We start from the raw sequence: 22,334 nt of genomic DNA on the forward strand, positions 1-22,334 counted from the left end.
ACATGGCCATCTCCTGATCCAGTGACCTATGAACTAAAAAGGAAGTCATCTATGAACAAGACATACAAGTCATCTCTCTCTGTCTCTCTGTCTCTTTCTCACACACACACACACACACACACACACACACACACTATACAAATGATATGACAGTGATAGGATAACCACAGTAAAAATTCCCATTTAGGAAAGGAACAAATGAGAGGCACACAGCAGCCATTGATACCCAGGCTGGCCAGGCAGACATAGTAAAGCACCCCATCTTGTGGTGGAGGAGGCTCTTGAGATGTTCTCTGGTTCTTCTCTCCGGGGAATCCTCCCTTGTCCATTCTTCTCCTTGGACACCTTGGAGTGGGTGTCGGTGAGCCTGCCTCCCTGCAAGCCAACGGGTGGCCTCCTTCTGATGAAAGAAGTTGTTTTCAGTCTTGAAAGACATTTTTTAGTACAGGCTTATTGGGTTTTTTGGTAATAAAAGCCCCCCAAAATTGCTAGGCTCTTGCAAGCCATCAAATGCAGGTACTCTCTCTCCATTCCCTTTTAATTCTGTTTATAATTTAGCCATGTCGTTCCTGAGCTCATGTCACTCTTGAACCACTGTGCCAAATGCAGTCAATAGTAGCCAACATACACAGCTAGTGTTTTGGTTTTTCTCCATCATTTTTTCCTAAAGCTACAAGGTTACTTGGCACATACTGCCTTCCAAGTTGTCATAGGTGTCAGTTTCACCAAATGTTTTGCCACTGCAAAACATGGAACTTCACCTTTCCAGTCTCTGGTGTCAGTGCCCTTGCCACTCACCTATTAGGCCAATGCCACCGAGTATAGGTTTTTGTTGAACAGTATCCCATATCCATGACCAATTTTAGTACTAGCCTGGAAAGGTAATGCTATCTGCTGTGATGAACATCCCCAAATCTCAGTGACTCCTAAATAGGTCTTACTAAGTACCTGATACATAGTGAGGTGCTTAATCAATATTTGTTGAATAAATGCAATATTATGTATGTAATATATGCAGATTGGTTGTTTTGACTTATTTTTATTTAGTCTTTCACAATTAAGGAAACCAAAGTTTAAAGAAATTAAGTAACTCACCCAGGGTCACATAACTGGAATGTGGTAGATCCAGGATCTGAATCCAGGTCTTTGACCCTAGATGTGCTTGTGCCTGCAGACCTCTTCCAAGTAGAAGCCAGAATGAAAACAGACTTCCTCCTTTTTTCTGTATTCACAGCAAAGAAAACCTAAAACCTGACCATTTTCCTGTAGTTTTAGATTTTTTCTCTCTTTGCACAATTTCAATCAGAAGCATTATCCTTTGTCCATTGCATAATAGAGACTTTAGGTGGCTCAAAAACATAGCAGAAAAGAATCCATAGTTTTTGAAATAACAAATGAAGTTTCTGTCCTGAAACTTGTTTGCATAACTCTGCACAGTGAACATACTTAATAGTTTGTGCCCATGTCAATATTTCTATCTCTACTGATAATCTGTTTATTCAACTGATGCTTTCTTTTCATTCAGGGGATTTTATTACATCATAACTATTCATTAATGTATGCCTTATCCTGTGTTTATTTCTGTTCAAGCTTTGACCTACTAACCATCCCTAATAGGAACGTATATGCAAACCAAAATTGCCAAAACTGTTGATTGATCTGAACATATATTCAATGCTTTATTCCTTCATTCAGTATTTATTGAACATCTATTATTTAATCAAGTACTAAACAAGACCTGTTTTGAGATATACTCTATAATATTTTTAAAATCACCATTTTCAGTTGACCACACTTTAAGTTGGCTGTAATTTGAAAATTTGAATTCACAAATGTTTGCATGTATGTGTGTGTGTGTTTAGTGATAGTTGGGGAAAGGTAGTAGAAATGAGAAAATTTGTAACACTGGCTACAGACCAAATGTCGGAAGATTTATTCAACTACGTAGACGGACCCTGCAAAATAAGTATCTTTCCTAGGATTTATGATTCACCTAGAGGACAAAGCTTAAAATAAGACCAATGCAAACAACATTATTTTAGGTATTTTTGCCTTTCATGAAAAAAAAGGTACAATAATTTTAAATTTTCAAGCAGATAAATTAGGGACAGAGTGTATGGAAATAATTCTGTTAGCAAAAGTGATGGTTAAACATAATTCCAGTAGTATCATTGTTCCATAAGTTGGGGCATTAACTTTCTTGTGTGGTTTGTTTTTGTTTTTTTTTTTTTTTTTTGCTTCTAGTGAAATGGTGCCATTTGTTCCTTAGGCATCACTTTAAAAGGCAAAAGCAACTGGAAATAACATGGAGAGAAGAGCAATGGGTGAAAGAGAGAAAAAGAACTGTTCGGATACCTGACACTCTTGCTTTCATTTAGTTCTGCCTGAGGTTTGCAGAACATGACCCTCTCCTGCTCATTCCTAAGTAGTGTATATATTAAGCTCTTTGAAATGTGAGTATTATGGGAAGGATCGCAGTTGCTTTAAATTATAGAAGTTGGCAAGTGCCTGGGAGAAGGAGTGGGAGGTTGTTTAAACTGAGAAAGACAGTTGCAAAACTTCGTACAACAGCATGAGCTCCAAGCTTCAAACACATTCGCATGCTCAAACGAGCACTTTATTTTTCATCAAGTTATTTTTTGCATTGTTTTGGAGCAGTTTTGAATAATAAACACATAGTTTTGCTTTAAATTTTTTAATGGTTTCTAAATTCATGGAACAACCAAAGCAAGAAAGCCTCATGTTTTGGGGAAACGTTTGATATCAGCCATGCCCAGAAAAGGTAAGTTACCATTTTCACTGCAGTTTTTCTCCTTTTCCCTCCTGTTTGGCCTTCATCAGAATATTTTCTGAGAGAACCTTAGATAGCTATTTGTAAAGAAATGGAAGAACTTGTAGAAAGTATGTCAGCGAATAATAAATCAGAGGTTAGAAAACCTCAGCACTAGTGAGTTCTCCTACTTTCTATTCTGTTTGATGCATGAACCTCTGTGAAATATTGTGTCTTTCACTGTATGAAAAATGTCTTAGAAAATGTGAGGGGGTCTTCAAAATCTCCAATCTGATGAGTCTAGCATTTGCCAGCGTGGTGACGGGTTAACTGTGATTGTGAAGGTCAGAGTATCTATGTTTTATTATTCCATTATATGCAACTCTACTTCTGGAGCCGTGATCCTTCTGTTAACTCAGAAATCTTTCCCAAGGAAGATTTTAATATCATTCCAGAAATACTCTCAAACGTGGTTACTATGACTTCTTATAAACTTGTTTTGCAGAATATGTTTTTAAAAGGTAAATAAATCACTTGACTTTTCCTTTGCAACGACATGGGAGGATGTTACAGATATTATATATCCTGAGGGGGAAAAACAGTTCAAGGCAACTTTCGTTAATTCCAGTCACAGTCGTCTGACAATGTTGTTATCCGAACAGGGTGACTTTGCCTTTTCGATTGCGCCTCATAAACAGGTGGGGAGCAGAGAGGCTAAGATATTTTCTTGTTTTTGTACGCATTGGTCATATGAGAAATATCTCGTGGTTTGAGGTGGAGGGACACGTAAGCGTGTGATGCGTTCTTCCGATTTCCCTGAGAAAGTTTCTGTTATCGGAGCTCCCATCTTTCCGAGGCAGAATTCCAGGTGCAAAAACTAGATCTTCACAGAAATCTGCAATTTTTTCCGACAGGCTAAGAGTTTATCACAGCCCTACATTCATGCACGCACACCCGCTCGCAGGCAGAGGTTTAAAAGTGACGTGTGTTTGAGTGAGTTTGAGTGGTTTGGGACATCTAGGTTGACCTCAGTCTGCAAAACACATCAGGACAGAAACATTAGCAAACAAGCGTGGGTGAGAATGTGAGGGCTGTCCGGGGAACCACGCTCTTGGGCTGAGAGGGCTCCACTTTCTTGCCATACTTGCTCTTGCTCTGTTTCTGGAATATTTTTTCCTTCCGTGTGAAATTCTAGTTACATAAGCTGGATTATTGCGGCTTCCTCTGCTGTATGGTGTTAGTGAAAGGAAAGGGATAAGGTCAGAGGAAGGACATTATTACGGAAAAGTGAGGAGGCAGCTGGATCAGCTCATTGCAAGGTGGTCAAGAAATGCCATTAGTCACTTCTCTCAGTCCATAGCTGTCAGTGGAGTAAGCAATCCGCCGCTGCCAATTCATTGCCCATCTCTTTCTGGTATCTTCTCTGTGCTCATTTTCTCCTTCCACTTGTGTCTGCACCGGCCGCTGGACATTAAGAGAGGGAGCAGTGGGCTGGACCAATGAGACGAGTACTATTGTCTCCCTCTCGTCCTCTCAGCCCACCCCGAGACCAGTTGGGGAAGCCCCCACCCTATTCAGAGTGGGGTCTCCAGGGCCCCACCCATGACCTCATCGCAGGCAGCCGAGAGCTGGGATGGCCAGCGGTTGCATGGCGCCTGAGTGCACCCTGGGGACGGGTGCGGCCGAGAAATGCACAGTGTGGCATGACGTGACTGTGAGGAGCTGAGCACGCACTTCCCACCGCGGGCTCTGGTGGAGGCTGGCGGCATCTCTGGAAGCCAGGCCCACCGGGCCCACCAGGCCTCCGCCCCTAGGCTCGAGGAGGCCCTGAAGAGGACGAAAACAAAAAGTCGATCAGGGTTGCTAACACGGCCCAAGCCAGCTGACTCATCTGAGGCGCCGTCACTGGGGGGCTTTGTAATGAAACCTGGACGGAGCCCTGGAAAGGACAGGTCAGGGTTGTCCCAAAACGGGCGCTGATGAGAGACAGAGAGAGAGACCCAAAGTGACCTAATCACTCTTCCTCATCTCAGACAGGCTGGGAGAGAAAGGCAGCTTCTGCGAAGGATGAAGGAAGAGAGTTTTAACTAAGGAACTGTTGGGAGTGGCTTTGGGTGTGAACCAGGCTTAGCCCAGGTTTTGGGTACAGTCTTAGGCCTCAAGTTTATGAACCTGGATCCGAAAAACCTCAAGCTCAGGGATCAATGGCTGAGGGGTTATTAAGGGGCTCAATAACCTTTAACTGAGTCTCCACTCTGCATCGGATGCTTTACCAAATCTCTTTGAACATGGTCCTTGACAAAAACCAAAAGGTATAGAAAGTACAGTGAAAACACAAAGGGGTGCTTTGCAAAATGGCCTGCTGAAATCAAAGAAAGCTTCCCACAGAGTTGCATTTGACCTAGACCTTGGAGAATGAGTAAAACATCAGGAGAGAAACAAGAGGGACAAGGGTATCCATGCAGAGGCCAGCATGCAGGGGCACAGAGGTAGAAAGATCATGGCTGTGCCCATAAACCAAGTAGCTTGGGGTGGCAAGGCTCTATTTCCCCAAGTGTCTTCCAAGGAACACCAGTTTCATGGGTTATTAATAAGAGAATAACCCCAAGTATTTCCTCGTCAGGCAAATTTGGAAATGTTGAAAGCTGTGCACCACCATGGACCAGAACTCTAGCTTTGGGGTCACAAACGTCTGGCTTCAAATCCCAGCTCTACCCCTTAATTGTTGTGTGAACTTGGATCCATTCAAACATCGGTTTCTCCATCTGTCAAATGAGGGTAGTATTCATATCCATCGTCTAGGGGCATTCTGAGGATTCAATTAGAGACTCCATATAAAGGCCTACTATCCAAGTGCCTCATATATAATGGGGGCTTAATGAATATTAGCTATTCTTATTAGCTATTAAATGCTTGTTTCTTTACTGAAGGACTTCTCACACTTTTTAGTTGGTTCATGTGTCCCCTGACTGCCATGAGTGGGTTATTAATTAGAATCTAATGTTTTCCATGAAACTATTTCTTTCCCAAGGAGTATCACACAGACCATGAAACGCATGCTGGAAAATGGTGAGATTGAGTTGGCCTGCTAGTTGAGGGCACATGTCCTTCAAGCACACAAGTTTCCCAAGATGTAATTGAAATTTACCAATTCCCACCAGCCACTTCACAAATTGTCTCCTATATTTCTATGAAATAGAAGCCTAACATCTGGGATTCTCATACCTAAGAAAATTGACTGTTTTAAAAACTATTACAAACTTTTAGGAAAAGAAAAAGTGGAAGCAAATAAATTCTTGTCAGTATTTCCACACTTGAAAAGTCAGCTTTTGCCCAAGTCGAGGACCTACTGTGTAGAGGAAAATGAAATAGAGACAAGCTAGAAGAAAACATAATCTTACCTTCAAGGAGTTATCAATTGAATGGGAAAATAAAACGTGCATTCCAATATCTAAAATGCAAAATTAGATATTGCAATACCAAGTATAAGAGAGGCTCAAAGTGAATAGGAATTCAAAGAAGAGGAGACCACAGGTCTCCGGAGTAATAGGAGTAATAAGTCACATTCCTGGACATTTACTGTGTACAAGGAACTGTGCTGAGTACTTTATAATACGACTAACGTATCTTACAAGTCCACAAAGTGGTTGTGAACTTACCCATTTCACAGATGAGAAAACTAAGCCTGAGAGAAATTCAGTAACCTTCCTAGAGTCTTTCAGTATTTAAGTGGCAGAGTAAGATCTCAAACTCAGGTCCATCTGTTGTTCTGTATCCCTCATCCAGGAGAGATGCGTTAGAGGAGATAACAAGCAATCTGGCCTTGAAGGATGGATAGGGTTGGTTGGAAGGGCCTTCCAAGCAGAGAGAAGAATGTTCTCAAATGCACAGGACAGAACATCATGGGCAGTAGCAGGAAAGCTGCCCTCACAGACCAAGTGCATGCATAGACAGCAAAAGGTCATGAGCTTGGAAGACTTGGCTGAAATCAGATCATAGAGAGCCTTGAATTCTAAACCACAACATTTGAATTTTTTTTTTAATGGAGTAATTATTTAAAGTTTGTAAACAAAAAAGTAACATGATGAAAACAATGACTTAGGATGATTAATCAGAGCTCAGCAAAGACAGAGATTTAACTTCCAGTTAGGAAGTAGATTTGTCCAGGCAAGAGACAGCAGCAGCAGCTGCTCATGCAGCAGTTAAGGAATGGAGGTGCACATTGGGCACAGTCTGCTCTAAGATCTTGACCATCTCAATGGTCTTTCACAATAACAACCCTGAGACCGCACTAAATCCAGATTCTATGTGGGCCTTGGTCTAAACCCTGTAAAATGGGAGGAAGTGGAGAACTGGAGGGATAGGAGGGACTCGTCCTCTGAAGGCCCTCTCAGTCCTCAGACTCCATGAAGATAACACCCTAAGTACTTCTATGGAAATAATTAACTATACAGTTCCCAATTCGATCACCAGGCTCCAAACCTCTCCTTCATATCAAGCAGGCAGATTTCCAAAAGAACATTAGGGTCTACAAAGTTTTATGGTTTACGGCTATAGCAATTACATAGTAATGTTATTGGCATGCAACGATTAGGGGAGGGTGCATTTTATTATATCCCTCCAGGAGAAACTTTTGTCCATCCTCCTGGCTGTCTGCCTTTTTCAAAATCCAGCTGTCTACTTCTCGTGACTGAGAAGACTGACTGCAGTTTGTACCATGTCAGAATCTTGTGGTGCTTTGAATGATACTTATTCATGTAGGTCTCTTACGACCTTCTGCAGCTCCCAGATAGGTGGTAAGAGCAGAGATTCATTCACCTTTAGATTCTCCAATGCCTTACAACTATAGCAGGTCTGAATCTTAATTTACAAATGCAGGTCTACAAGAAATGTCATTTTTCTTTATTTTCTTGAATTTAACTTAAATCTGATTCCAAGAGTCCATGCCAACAGGAGCTTTAGTTTCTGAAATTATTGAAGCTTCTTCCTCCACCACTTCTAACACCAGGGTCAGGCAAAAATCCTGGGAGGTCGTCCATCAATTATGCCCACTCTTATAAATTTCCTGGCCTTTTGATTTCCATGGATTCTGCTTTCAAACCCTGCTCGGGAACCTGGTATCTGAGCAGTACCAGGCAGCCCTCCCCTCTGAGGTCTGACCATGAGGGGTGAGCATTTCCACCTCTCCCAGATACACCAGCCTCCAGTCTTCCCAGGCCTCAGAAAACCTCCCATCAAAAGTCCCTCATTCCCCCCTCCCCAGCATACACGCTTGGGCTTGGACTTCCTGAAAAGAAAAGAAGTGTTTTCAAGAAACTTCTTCCTGCTCTGCAAAACCCTTGAAGCAAGGAAATACAAAAGGCTGGGCAACACTTTTGAAATGATTAAGTTGGAGGTGAAGAACAACACACAAATTAATATTTCAGTAAGTTATTCTGTCATCCATCCAATAGATATCCAATAATCATCAGTGAAATAGGTGCCCAATAGATGATAAAGCATCTTCTTCAAAGTTACTCATTTTACCACCAGAGGAGCTACTTATTAGGATCAGATTAATAGTGTCTTTTTATTAAGTGCCTACTGTATGCCAGTACTTTATACATATTGTCTCTTTGTCCCCATTTTCTAAATGAGGAGAGGTGCATAGCTTACCGGCAATTACTAAGAGATGATGGAGCAGGCAGGTGTTTAAACACATGTCACGCCTGTCTCCAAAACCTACACTACACCCTTTCCACACTGCCACAGGGACTCTCAGAAAGGATTCCTTATTTTTTATTTAGCAATCTGGAGCTCTGCCCTTGACTAATCCTTCAGTAACCATTCCCAATTAAAATTTATTTTAAATGGAGTTTTTTTTCTCACCATAAACATAGTATGACTCTGCCTGATATAGTAATGCACCCAAAGAAGGGTTTATTACCCCATTTCATCAGTCATCTGCAAGGTAGCAGGGTGGGAGATGCAATCCTATTTGAGAGGTAAAGCGCTCTGGCCAAGGCCACAGCATTAGAAGAGAGCTTAAACTTCCATACGTGATGATCTATCTTCTCCCTCCGAGTCAAAAGGGGGAAGATGGTTCTAATTAATGAAAGGCTAATTATAGCATAAGTATTAAATATTGGCAGTTTTAGGGCCTTCATATGCTACCAATCATACAAAGCCATAGCTAATGTAGTTGTTATAAAGCACATCTTACCAGACCAGATGTACTCTGACAATATTTGAGAGCTGTCATTAAAACATTAATTGGCGGCCTTGCCAGCAGCTAACACCCCCAAAACAGCTTACTCTCTTAAATTGGTAAGTGATTTTTTCAGTTTTTTTCTTGAACCATTAATTTATTTAGAAAAAGATTTTCATGAAGTAATTTTTATCCCATTTCACTCTAAAAATCTAATTTGATGTGAATGGAATCTTAGTTAAGGGATTCTTTGAATGTATCAGAGTTACCAACCCCTTTAATCACCGATGTCTCTATCAGTTCCCCACATCGTTAGCATTTCCTCCTTTCCTTCATAATAAAGACCATATTCCTTGGCATGGTCCCAGGGCCCTTTGCAGAATATTCCTCTCAACTGTCTTCCTCGTCTGCCTTCATCCCTACCTCGCTCCTCCGTACACCCAATACCACGCACAGTGAACACATCACCTCTCTTTCCCAGGCATTCTTCTCCATGGGACATGGGTCTAAAGAATCTGAGTCCATTCCCTTGACCTTGTACGAATTGTGTTGAATCATATAAAATTGTTGACCTTCAATCATTTTATTATTCACCAAAAAATGGCAATTTTATATGACCCCAATATAATCTGGAGAGGTAAAGAAAGACTCTCATTTCTTGAAGACAATTTATATCCCAGGCTCTTAAACGTTAATATAACAAAAATGTGTTGATTGCCATCCTGCTTGTTCCTGAGGCTGAGATGGGATGACATCCAAATAGACTTTTAGAATTTATCCAAGCTACAGGTCTCACCTCCAGCTTCCATGCCAACAGTAGCAAAAACTCATACTTAAGAAGGCCACCCCTTCTATTATTTGAGAACATCACTGCTCCCCGGAAATTCTTCTTTATTATGCTAGAATGTCGTCCTTTTTTAACAACTCTCAATTGGTCCTTGTTCTGATTTTAGAAGTAGCAAGGAAAAGTCTTTCCTCTGGTATTTTAAATACTTGCTGACTGTCATCGTCTACCTTCCCCATCCTTGGGGTCTTCCTGCCTGAGTTTACAGGGAGGATTTTCCCTAGACATCCTGAGGTTCACCCAGGATATGCTCCTCTTGAAACAGACATCCAGACTTGATCACCAGATTCCAGATGACTTTCATGACTCATGCCAACTCCGTATCAGCGTTCTGGGATGGACAGCTATCTGAAACCCTGTACTGAGAACAATTTTGAACCCAATCTGGAGTTAGCAAGAAGGTATATGGAGTGCAATTAGTGATGTCTAAGGGAGAATCAGATATTTACCAGGGCTGTTCTAACTACTACTACTCTGGATATCATCTGATACCCCAGAGTACAGGGGAACTATTATCATTTTGGATTTAAATATTCTATTTTCCTTGATGTTAAATTTGGATCAGCATTGCTAGTAAGCCCATTTCATAAAAGATCACCTAAAACATTCAGATTATTTCTTAAATGTAGTTGCAGCAAAGCCTGTTTTCCCCCATGATGTGGTGCTGCTTTTCTTCATAGTTAACTAAAAAGAATGAAAAATCTGGACTTGTGATCTCTTTGTGTGCTACTTTCAGCCCTAACCCTTCCTGGCTGTGTGATTGTAGGTGAGTTATTTGAACTCTCTGAGTGTCATCATTGAAAATGGGAATAACATATACCTGCTCCACAGGACTCGTTGGAAGTACTAAATGAGGTATTATGTATGCACACTAGAAGGCAGAAAACAAATGCTGGTTATTTTAGGAGCCTGATACTTTTGGCTGGCCAGCTAATCTTCTCCTTGGGCTCTGTATTATGGGGGATTTCTTCTCTCTGGACAAATTGACACCTAGTGGAGAATTAAAAACAAAAGTACAAGCAAAAGGAATGAAACATACTAGGTACTTAGTGAATAGACTTATATGTGGGTGTAAACATGTCAAAGGAGAGAATTTCAGCCGAGATGAAAGTATTTCCTCTATGCTATCAAAGCAGAGTGACAAGCAAAACCCAGACTGGCTCTCCGTGGCTTGCTTTGATTATCCAAGGCCTGGGATGTTTGCGTGGGAATGATTTGTATTTGTCATTTGCTCACACAACCCTACATTGCTGCCCTAATGCCTTTGCTAACATTTTCCAGGGATATATTATTAGCAAAACATTAGTGTAGCTCTAGGCAATACACTAAACCAGGGACTACAACCCTAAATCTTGGAGACCAAGCAGGCAATGCACATAAGTGAATAAGCATGGCAGAGATCCCAGAGGCTTAGGGCTGCCTACTCCACCTGTAGTGGGCAGTCACCACTCAGTCCAATGGACAGTGTCCATGGGGCAATATGGCCCATGGTGCCAGATCTACAGATTTTTTCAAGAAAACCATATATATGGATATTTTTATGTGAATGTTCCTATTTTAAAAATACTTGACATTCAACAGCTATGTCCTGAATAAACACACACAGGCATACATATTGCCCTACAGTAACACTAGATAGCAGAGCACACTCACTACAAGGAGGGTACAGTTGTAGGTAAGCCCTCATTCTACCCTCCCAGCATCCCTCTAAGATTGGTGCTATTCTATCCCTATTTTAGAAATGAGACCCAAAGCCTCACCATCGATTAGAAGTGACACATACATAAAAGAACATATATTCTCTTTGCCAATAGGGCTGGTGTCTTTGTGTCTCTCGACATGCAGGACTAGAGGAGGAAATGTAAAATGTAAGTTGCTGCCCACTTCCCCAGAGTTGGGAAGTTGGAGTGAATGATGATTTTTCTGGCCCCTCTTGACAACTTTAAATATTCACCCCCACCCTTTGCCCCTTTGATGGAGAATCTGAAGTCCTTTCCTCTCTCTTCGTTTTGTTCATAGCCTCACCTCCCCCTCAAGTCTAAATTCCTTCTTTGTTTGTTTGCATTTACACTTTATTTCCTGAAGTATATATGTCCCCAGATAACAGAAGTGCCCAGCATAGTGTCTGGGACCTAGCAGAAATTCCATAAATGTCACTTGGTTCCTTCTACACATGATTTGGGGCAAAATGAAAGAAATATGTAAAAATAAAGCAGTTTAAATGGAAACAGAAAATCAAAGCTGTGACAGGAGGAGGAGGAGAAGGAACAAAATAATGTGAACCACAAGGACCAATCTGGTTACTATGATTGAGTGTGAAATTTCACTTCCTGGCAGCCAAACCCAGAGCCTTTGCGGACTTAAACTGACCCGTGTGTTCTCTGTTGTGCTGAGGGTGAAGGACCAAAGGAGGGGAAATGTATTCCTTGTCTTTTGCCCTGACCCGCGTCCTGCCTTGGAACAAATGCTTTTCTCCACATCTCAGTTTTATTTTCAGAAATCCATTAATCTCTCACTGAACATCCACTGCAGCATTGTGTTAAAACTTCACTCAAATCCTATTTAGAATGTTGTTCTGTGTAGTGAAGAATACAAGTCTTATAATGAAGGCAATTTACAGTTGACGCTATTGCTAAGGTGTTGCCAAAGGAAATCTGTAACCCTTGGCTAATCAGGAAGCTCACCGAACACAGACAGAATCAAGCTACAGCTGGGTGGTTTATAGGCAGAAAGTGTCAGATAAAGGGAGGGAGGAAAGAAGGAAGAAAGGGTGAAAGGGTGGATGGAAGAAAGAAGGAGGGAAGGAAAGAAGGAAGGAAAGGAGGGAGGGAGGGAGGGAATGAAAGTTTCTTCTGAATCTTTTTCCACTTTTCTTTAAAAATACTCATTTTCCTTACCCTGTGCTCTCTCTTGTCACTGTCATCTTCCCTCTGAGGCCTGCAAATGAATCTGTATCTCCATCTCTGGCCACTTACTCTCAGTGGAAATCTAGTCCTTTGTTTCCAGCACTTTCTCCTGAACATAGAAATTTAACCATCGCCACCAATTTTCTATTTTGTTTTTACCCAGCCATTCTTCCAGAACACAAGTGATAATTGTTTAGAGACTAAGACTGCCATTGTTATATCACACTCTGGACGCTACATGTCAAGGATGGGGCCACTGTCAAGCTAAACCAGAGACAGCTGGGGTGACCAAGGAGATGAAAGCCATTGAAACCAGGCACAGGCAGAACAGTTGCAGCGCCTCAGGGTAGCTGCCCCAGAGAAAGGAAAACCAATGGGACACAGGAGATTGACTTCAGGTATTTGAATATCTCCTTTGAATAAGACTTCTGGAGTAATTTCCCAAGATTTGGTATCAATTACTTAGGATTCTAATCCAAGGAGGCAGCAAAATGTAGGCTGACTCTGAAGTCAGAACTGGCCTGGGTTAAAATCCCAGCTCTGTCATTTTCCCAGCTTGTGCCTTGGGCAACTTCTCTTCATCTCCATTTCCTCTCTGTAAAAAATGAGGATAATTGTATCCATCTCATTAGAATTCCTGTGAGGATTCAATGAGATAATATGGTGCTCTATAAATCATAGCTAATATTAAAATTCCTGTTTCTTCTATGGGAATGAAACAGAAAAGAAAGCATTAGATCTGCAGTGTATTGTTTGTTTGAATTATAAAACATAAAGTTTTCTTTTCTCTTTTCTTTCTTTCCCTTCTTCTTTCCCTCCTCCCTTTTCTCCTCCCCCGTACCCATCCAGTGTGAACATGCATTTGGTAAGCTTCCTAATTAAACAAAAATTATAAATTTCCTTTAACAATACCGTATTGACAACTGCAACTATAAATGGCCTTAATTATAAGATTTGCATCATTTACTACTCACAATAAGGTTCTAAACAGGGTTTGAGTGAGATCCTAAAAGAGATTCAGAAGAAGTGTTTGGCAAGTGGGAGAAACAGAGCGCTACACTATTACATATCAACAAAGGAGAGCGGGAGTTTTAGCTGTGTGGTTCTCAATTGTGGCCACGTTTTGATGATCATCAAGGGAAATGTCCCAAAGCCCAGGATGCACCCAAGACCATGACATCAGAATCTCTAGGGGTGGGTCTCAGGCATAAATAATTCTTTAAAGCTCCGCAGGGGATTTTAACGTGCAGCCAAGGTTGAGAACCACGGTTTCAGGGGAAGCAGCGGCCACTAGTGTGGAAATCTGCAGAGGTGGTATGACTGTATGCTGTACGCACTGTGTGAGGACCTCGATAACTTTCTAGACTCCATAGAGCCCTTTCTGAAGAAATAGAAAAGTCGGGCTGTGAAAGGAAGGCATGAGTGGCTAGGGAGAGTCTACGCAATTATCACTTAATCCTTCAACAAACGTGGTAGAATCCAGAAAGGAAGAGTGAGAGAGATAGTTTGAGGAGTTAGCAAAGACAGTATAATTTGTTTTTAGAATATGGGAGACCCAAACATATTTGAACAACAGGTGAGTCTACTATATCTTGTAAGTTTACAATTTAAAGTTTGGAGAATGGTGAGAAAATTTTGCACCTATCCAGTAGATTTCATCTTGATGAATTCAGATTCCTCAGAGGATCTTTACCAAATATGCTTCACACCCCACTATTCATTTCATTTTAACTGTCATTTGTTACATTTCCCACTGCATGTCAAATGTGTCGCTTGATTACCTCTTTTGATGCTCACAAAAATCCTATAAAGTGTAAATATAAATTCCGTTTTACAACGAGAAAATTTTTCAGATGAGGAAATGAGATTTAGAGAGGTTCAGCAGTTTGCCCAAAGTCATTAAGTGACAAGGCCAGGATTCAACCCTGGAACTACATGCCCCCAAAGCCCACAGTCGTTTCACTCTGCCACTGTGAAAAGCACAAATTCATTCCTTGGAGAGCTGCACACTTCCTTCAGAACCTGCAAAATAACAAAAACTATGCCCTGAAAGATAATGTCCCAGCATCATGGCTTCTGAATGAAATTAATGAAAAGTGAAAACATATCAGAGGCTGCAGCTACAACATCGCATTGCAAAAGGACTTGAGCAAGGGACAGAGCATTTCAGAAAAGGGTGAACGGGTGAGTGTACAGGAGGCGTTCGTCATCGTTGACACAGATGCCCAGGAAGACACAGGGAGAACAGCCAGAATCAAGATTGACCATAACTGACACTAATCAGAAAATGCAGTGTTTTGAGCTACGGGAGGTTGGGGGTTGAACAGGAATAACCACTCTCAGTGCTGTTCCTCTCCACCATCTGCCTTCTCCTTCTTCCTTCCCCGGACATGTAGTCCTTGCTGACTTTTGCCTGCCAAATCATTCCACACACGCCAGCTCATTTGGCCATCTTCTCTCACTGAAATCAAATATCCACATCCTTGATTACTCCTGAAAACTGATTAGTATCCATTTGCAAGCAATATTTTCCTCCTAATATATCCAGGTATATGTGATCCAGGGGGCTGCTTTGATTTCTGGAATATTAGCTTAGAGGAGAATGAAATCTAATAAAAAATACAATAGTAGCTCCAAATAGCTGCTTAATCTGTGTCAATGAGATGATTTCCATTTGGTCTGCAGACTGAAGATATTGGAATTAGTTATTCTCTGCACTGAGATGGGGAAGTGAACAAAATATTACTTTCCCTTCCAATGAGAAGGCCCCAAATCCTGGAAACTGGAAATATCTGATGCAACACCCATTTGAAAGAGTCAGCAACATTTCATGCTGCCTTTTTATAAACTATTTTAATATTATATTTTAAAAGAAACTGGCCTGCAAGTTCATTCCAGGACAAGTTTTAGATTCTTTGAGCATAAAGTTGGGTAAGACCACAACAGAGACTGTTTAGTTTGGACAGACAAATTGCCAAAATGCCCATAAAAGGGAGGATTTGATGAGCGTTTTTCTTTCAGCTCATATTTTTAGATTTTCTTCAAAAGTTAGTCTAACAAACATTTGAGAGGAGCCATGTGACACACCCATAAAATACAAGTACCTCTGATAAAGTCTGTGTCTCAGACCAAATCAGTCCAGGAAGCTTGTGGTGATTTGGACAAGGTCGCTGTCTCTCATGTCCCTAATTTATTACAGAAGTCATCAGAAAAAAAGGAAAAAGGGACATTTGCTGAATGCCCACTTGTGCCCTAGGTCCTAACTAGGTGCTGGACAAACCCTCTCATTCAGTCCTCTCAGTTCCCCTGCCCCCCACAAGGTTGATATTATTCCCATTTTACCAAAAAAGAAAAAGAAGCAGAGGAAGACAAACCAGTTGGACAGCCAGGCAAGCGTGTGGGGCAAGATACGAGGTGGAAAATGGATTGAAACTCTTATCCATCCCAAACGTGTCTGAATCAATGAAGGAATGAATCTTAGAAGGTAAGAAAAACAGAAATGCATTGCACAATGAATCTAAAGGCCTTGATCCATTCTAACCTTTGAAAATTGGAAGCGGATGTTTTGCGGAACTGTAAAGCTTCAGTCAAGGCACATTGCAATGTTCGTGGATCTCGGTGAAGAGGCACCACCTCCTCCTCCGCGGCTGCTTGTGTGGACGGCTAGTGGTGTGCACTTAATACTCATCCAAACCCACTTTCCAACTGGGGAACGTGAGGCTCAGAGGTCTCTAACCTACGGGCCAGAAGGACAGACAGGGTCTTAAGGAATGAGAGGACCAGCATGTACAGTCAAGAGCAGGGAAGGAAAGACTTGCACACGGAGTCTTCGGTGAAGGCCAAGTAGCCCCGTTAGCCAGAAAGGAATGTTCTGGAAGGAAAATATTTAGATAAGTGTTGGATAAAGGCTCAAACTGTGAAGAACTGAGAATACAGGGGAGGTGATTTTGACTGTATGCTGAAGGAAATGGGAAGCCATGAAAGGTTTCTGGGTGAGGGAGAGACATGTGGGAAGCAGTTGGAAGAGGAAGCTGGCTGTGGTGTGGGGGAGGGTCTGGAAGGGGGAGGCCGGTTGGGGGCCTCTCAGACTTCCACGCACTCCGGAGGTCACAGCTGCTCTGCGGCTCCACGTGCCATGTGATTTCTGCTGCGCTAGATCCTGGGTGCCCGAAGCCGTTAGGTGAAGCAGCATCTTTAGGCTGCTTAAGCTCTACCCAATGCAGTGCACACTGAACGTCTATATCCCTACAGCCTTTGATGTGGAAATGTCGTCAGGACATTGAGTGAATTCCAGGAAATTGTCCAGGGCAGAACACACGATAAAAGAAGCCTCACACTACACACATGTTGACCTCAGCAAGCAGAGAGACAGTGATGAGGGGAAAACCACAGTGGAGGAAACAATATTGACACTTCTTTCCCCAAGGCTGTAAGACATTTCAGTTTAAATTATGAGCCCCAAAACAGAAATGACAGAATGTGAAGGGCTCACTTGAACTTTGCTGATACTGGAAGAGTGGTTTTCTGTAGACGTGTAGCCTCGCCCCAGTCCTACGCGTGTCTGCGTGTGCTGCACCGCAAGGTTCTTGCTTTTATCAGAGGAAACTGCAGACATCAGTGCATTGGGGATATCCTAGCCAGGGCGGGTGGGTAATGAGTCCATGCTGTTCACATGTTGTAAAAATTCCAGAAGGCTATGTTGGGGAACTAGGGTTGAAACTGAGCACACTTGTGAGCCATGTGACCTTGGGTGAGTACACTCAGTGCAGAGCAGTAATTGAAATTTAAGGATCCAAGAAAATTATGCATAGGACAGCATCTTACTCAAAGCAAGGAGTTGACACAGCAGTGAGCAGGGTCACACATCAATGCCTGCAGAGCCAGGCAGGGAGGCAAGTGTATGCAGTGAGCTGGGTAAAGACCTGGGAAACTAGAGCTCACACGGCTCACCCAAAGAAGGCACGAGCTACTCACCCTCCCCAATCTGCTGCCGCAAGAGATGTCGGAAATCGACATCATTAAGCAAAATATCCCACGTTTTAAATAATAGCAACTAATTTAGATCATTTGTTAACCCCCAAACTAAGCAGCGGATCAAATTTGGCTACAGGTTTGCAAACCAGGAAGGCAGTTTGCAAGTTGTCATAGATATTGAGATCGTGAACGGTGAAGCCACTAGAGAATCCATTCAAAACCCCATTCTGCCACTTGCCTGTTGTTTGAAAAGCATGCTTTTCTCATCAAAGAAATATGGATCATAAAGACATCCTACATGGAGTGGTGAGGGTTAGCTGAGGTCAAGTGCACAGGGGCCCAGCCATGGGCAGGAGGCTGGAGCAGGTGGCAGAAGCCCCCTGCCTTACCAGGCATTAACCCCTTGGTTGCCGGTCTTTGGGGAGGTCTGATGGGTTGGAGTTGTGGGTGGAAAGTTGAAGCAATAACTTTTATCAAAACCCTCCACCCAGTTCCCAGCCCTCCGTAATTCTCAATAAATAGCCACTTCTGTTTTTAAGGCTCACCTTTGTGCCTGCTCCTCACCATCCAGAATGGTTTTTATGCCACTTGAAACTGTGTCCTGTGTTGCAAGGTTAAAATATGAGAAGGAGCCAGGCCCTGACTAACAGAGGATATACAACAATTAAGTGACTCATCACAGGACAAGGCCAAGTGTAAGTGTCTCCTAAGAGATGCAGAGGAGACAAGCGGGACCAATAAGTGCAGAGGAGAAGGAGCACAGTGCGAGCCACGGGGTTTAGTCCAGGCCAAATGCCAGAGCTGAGAGCGGACAGGAGGGCTTCATGGGCATCCAGCCAGTGCAGTCACACTGCACTCACGAGTAGCCCAGGCTTGATGCTCTGTGGTCACTGTCTTGAAATTCCCAACAGTGTTATTTTTCATTCATGTTTTGCAAGCAAAACGTGAGGGAACAATGGAGCATGCACCAGGGGCTTGGACCTGCCTGGTCTCCTCCTGACAGGTTTTCAGCCATCGGCTTCCTTATTCCTGCACAACAACTGCTGCCACCCTCCATTCCCAGTGGGGGCCCGGGCACAGGCACGGGAAGGTCAGGTGCTCACACTCCACAGGCCACATCATAGGACAGGGCCGAGGGGCCTGTTAGTGTCTGTCCTGATCATATCCCCGTGCGAGGGAGCTACGCCAAACGGCAAATAGAAAACACCATGGCAAGTCGAGAGAGAAACCACTGAAGAAAGGGAAAGGAGGCTTTTCTCTGGCTTTTCAACAAGGAGACCCACATCTCCATTTTGTGCTGGGTCCATAAATTATATCACTGGCCCTGGGAGTGAGACTGGACGTGGGAAGAATCTCTGGGAATGTGACCGGTGGAGGTGGAAGAGACGTTGATTTATGCTGCTGGCGTTTTGGGTGACATGATTCTACCTTATGTAGAACTGTCTGGGGCACTGAAGGGCACTTGGCATCCCATCTTTCCCCCCAACTAAAGGTGTCAATTCCAAATACTGCCAAGGGACTGTCATACCATACTTACACAAGTGCACTAAAACCTTTGGAGGCGGAGAAAACCAGGGTGGTCAAAGAAAATTTTAGTGTAAGAAACAAAACCACAGAATCATATAAAGGACCTTAGAGGCTGTTCATCAAACCCCCTGAAACCCCTCGCAGGATACACAACACCTCCTTGAAAACTCCTGGTGATCGGTTCACCCCCAGCCTTGTCAGAACAGAATCTGATTTCCAGTTCCAGGGCTACAGCTAGAGCAGATTCCTCTCCCTTCTGCAGAGACACATCTTCACAGTGCATGGTAAACACAAGTGAGCACTAGTATTTATTCCCAGCCTCCCCAGACACAGTGAGGGAAAAAGGGGAGACCCTCCAGACAGAGAGGAGGGGTAAGGTTACAGCCCCTCACCAGTCTGGGCAGGGTTGGACATGGATGGTGGCATCATCCCCGTGGTTTACAGCCCAGGATGTGCTCGGATGTGGCCCTGTCAATCAAGAGTCTGGCAGGTTTAACAGCAATGGTCTGTGCATAGAAAAGGCCTTCAAAGGCTGCCACTTGGACAGTAGCTGTCCTCTGAGTAGCCAGGGCTTTGGGATTGGGTTGGGGGAACCAGGTGCTTGAGAGTTGAGTTCTAAGGGCATAAGTAACTCATCAGTCTTTTAAAAGCACATACAGTCGATTCGGATGATTCACAACAGTCATGACCTGTAAAGTCATCATGAATGCTAAATTAGCAAATATTGAACCATCGGTCCTAGAAGTACATTGTTAGGGGCCTCAGAGCCTCAGATCACGACGTTTTCGGCAATCAGTCTTTATGTAATCTCGTTTTACATATGTTTATGTTTAAAAACATCTTATTTTATATATATTGTTGATTCACTAACATTGAACTCATGGCCAACATCACTGTTACTCATGTCTGAAGGAAGCTTATCAAACACACATATTTCCTCCGCACAGCACATCACAGCCTTCCTGCACTTAGAAATACTAGACAGTGTTTCTATGCTTAAGGGCCACTTGAAACAGCAAAATCTCTAACTGTAAGCTCAAAAATGCAAGAAACATGGTACTACATATACTGCAAAAAAGGATACTTGTTTACAATGTGAGAACTAAAAGGTGAGGGCAAAACTTTGCCTTTGTTGATCTCAGTGGTGCATATCCATCCAAACTGATTTGGGGATTACAGATACATTTTTGCAAGTAGATGAATTTTCAGTTACTAAAGAATCTGTGAATAATGAGGACAGACTATCTCTAAAAGTCACTCCCACACTTACCTATCAGACATAACATTTGGATTTCAACTCAGCCTAGCAGGGACGCAGTCAAATCAAATCAGGCAAGTTTATATCTGAGACCTACAAGTATTAACTAGCCCGGAGGACACCCTGTTGTCAAAAGAAAATAAAATGTCCCATTGTAAAGTTGAGGTGTTTTTCTTTTTCTTGAAAGAACATAGACCCCAAATGGGATTGTCCCTGAGACATCTTTCCAAGGTACTACATAAGCCACTTGCACATGTTAGCATTAAACTGTGAAAATCTTCTTCCTCTGAAGGCAGACTCTCAAGAACTTATGCTAATTGATCCTAGTTCTGTCCTTGGTAACTGCACAGAACATGGACACCCTCTTCCCACATGGCAGTCTCACAAATATTTGAAGACACTACCAGTTCCCTCTTTCAAAATGGCCACTTCCCATGCTCAACGTCCCCTTCCTCTGATTGTTCCTCATAATTTCCCCAATTTCACCATCATTGTCACTTTTCTGGGACATGCTTTAATCTGTCAGATATTGACTGCCATCTCCTGCATAGAATAAAGTGAGTAGCCTCAAACTGCTGGTAGGACAATAAATTCATACAATTTTCTGGGGAGTTAGCTGGCAATACATATACGAAACTCTTTAGCCATATCTCTCCATGTCTTAAAATTTATCCTAAGGAAATAATCATGGGCATGGGCTAAAATTTTGTTCTAAAGAAACTTTATTACTCTAACATGTACAAACAATTTAAACATCCATATAAAACAACATTAAAGAAATTATGACATATCCATACAGTAATTAAATACTATGTAGCCATTAAAATGACAATGGAAGCAAATCTATATTGACTTACATAGATATTTATAGAACCACAATAGAAAAGATTATAAAAGAATGAGTATAATGATTACATGTTTATTAAAACATTTACCTATAATATAGACAGAAAAATATTCCCAGGAGCTCTCTAAGGCTAATTCCATTTAAAGTGTTTCTCTTCTTTTTTTTTTTTTTTTTTTTTTGAGACAGAGTTTCACTGTGTTGCCCGGGCTAGAGTGCCGTGGCGTCATCCTAGCTCACAGCAACCTCAAACTCCTGGGCTCAAGCGATCCTCCTGCCTCAGCCTCCCGAGTAGCAGGGACTACAGGCATGCGCCACCATGCCCGGCTAATTTTTTCTATGTATTTTTAGTTGTCCGATTAATTTCTTTCTAATTTTTAGTAGAGACGGGGTCTCACTCTTGCTCAGGCTGGTTTCGAACTCCTGAGCTCAAACAATCCGCCCGCCTCGGCCTCCCAGAGAGCTAGGATTACAGGCGTGAGCCACCGCGCCCGGCCGTGTTTCTCTTCTTTATCAACTGTTTTTCATGATACGCTACTATATTTATAATAATGAAGAACAATTCTATTTGGTGTGTAAAAATTAAACCTTTTTGGTAGTGCCTTGTTGCTTTCAAGATAAAGTCCAAACACCCTGGCTTGAGATACAAGACTTGCCACTATCTTACCTTTTGGATTTCATCTCCTAATAGGCTTTACAAGCACTTTCCATTTTGGCCATCATGAATCACCTAAAATTCCCCAAATGTATACCCCTGTTATCCACCTACACCTTTGCTGGAAACATCCAATAGATTAAGAAACTGGCTTGGAGAGATTATCCAAAATTACACAACTAATAAAATGATAAAAACCAGTCCAAGGTTGTGTGTCTGATAACATGTATCTGAAGCCCATGTTATCTCCCCAGGATCAGAATGAAAAAAACTGGAACTATCAGGGTGATATTTCTCAATTATCTCTGAGCCATAATCTCAGCATAGGCAACTTAATCACTTACATTGTTTATAGCATGATCTGAAAGA

General features: G+C 42.3%; 1 protein-coding gene across 1 annotated transcript in view; it reads left to right on the plus strand.

The window, feature by feature from the left end:
* Positions 1–2,562: 2,562 nt before the first annotated feature.
* Positions 2,563–22,334, plus strand: part of C1QTNF7 (C1q and tumor necrosis factor related protein 7) — a 116,825-nt gene continuing 97,053 nt past the window's right edge. Inside the window, exon 1 of the mRNA XM_012638431.1 lies at positions 2,563–2,782. Within this exon, the coding sequence (XP_012493885.1) occupies positions 2,770–2,782 (13 nt within the window). The 5' untranslated portion in view covers positions 2,563–2,769. The remainder of the gene's footprint in view (positions 2,783–22,334) is intronic.

This window comes from Propithecus coquereli, unplaced genomic scaffold (assembly GCF_000956105.1).
Source record: "Propithecus coquereli isolate 6110/MARCELLA unplaced genomic scaffold, Pcoq_1.0 Scaffold13, whole genome shotgun sequence".
Lineage (NCBI taxonomy): Eukaryota > Metazoa > Chordata > Mammalia > Primates > Indriidae > Propithecus > Propithecus coquereli.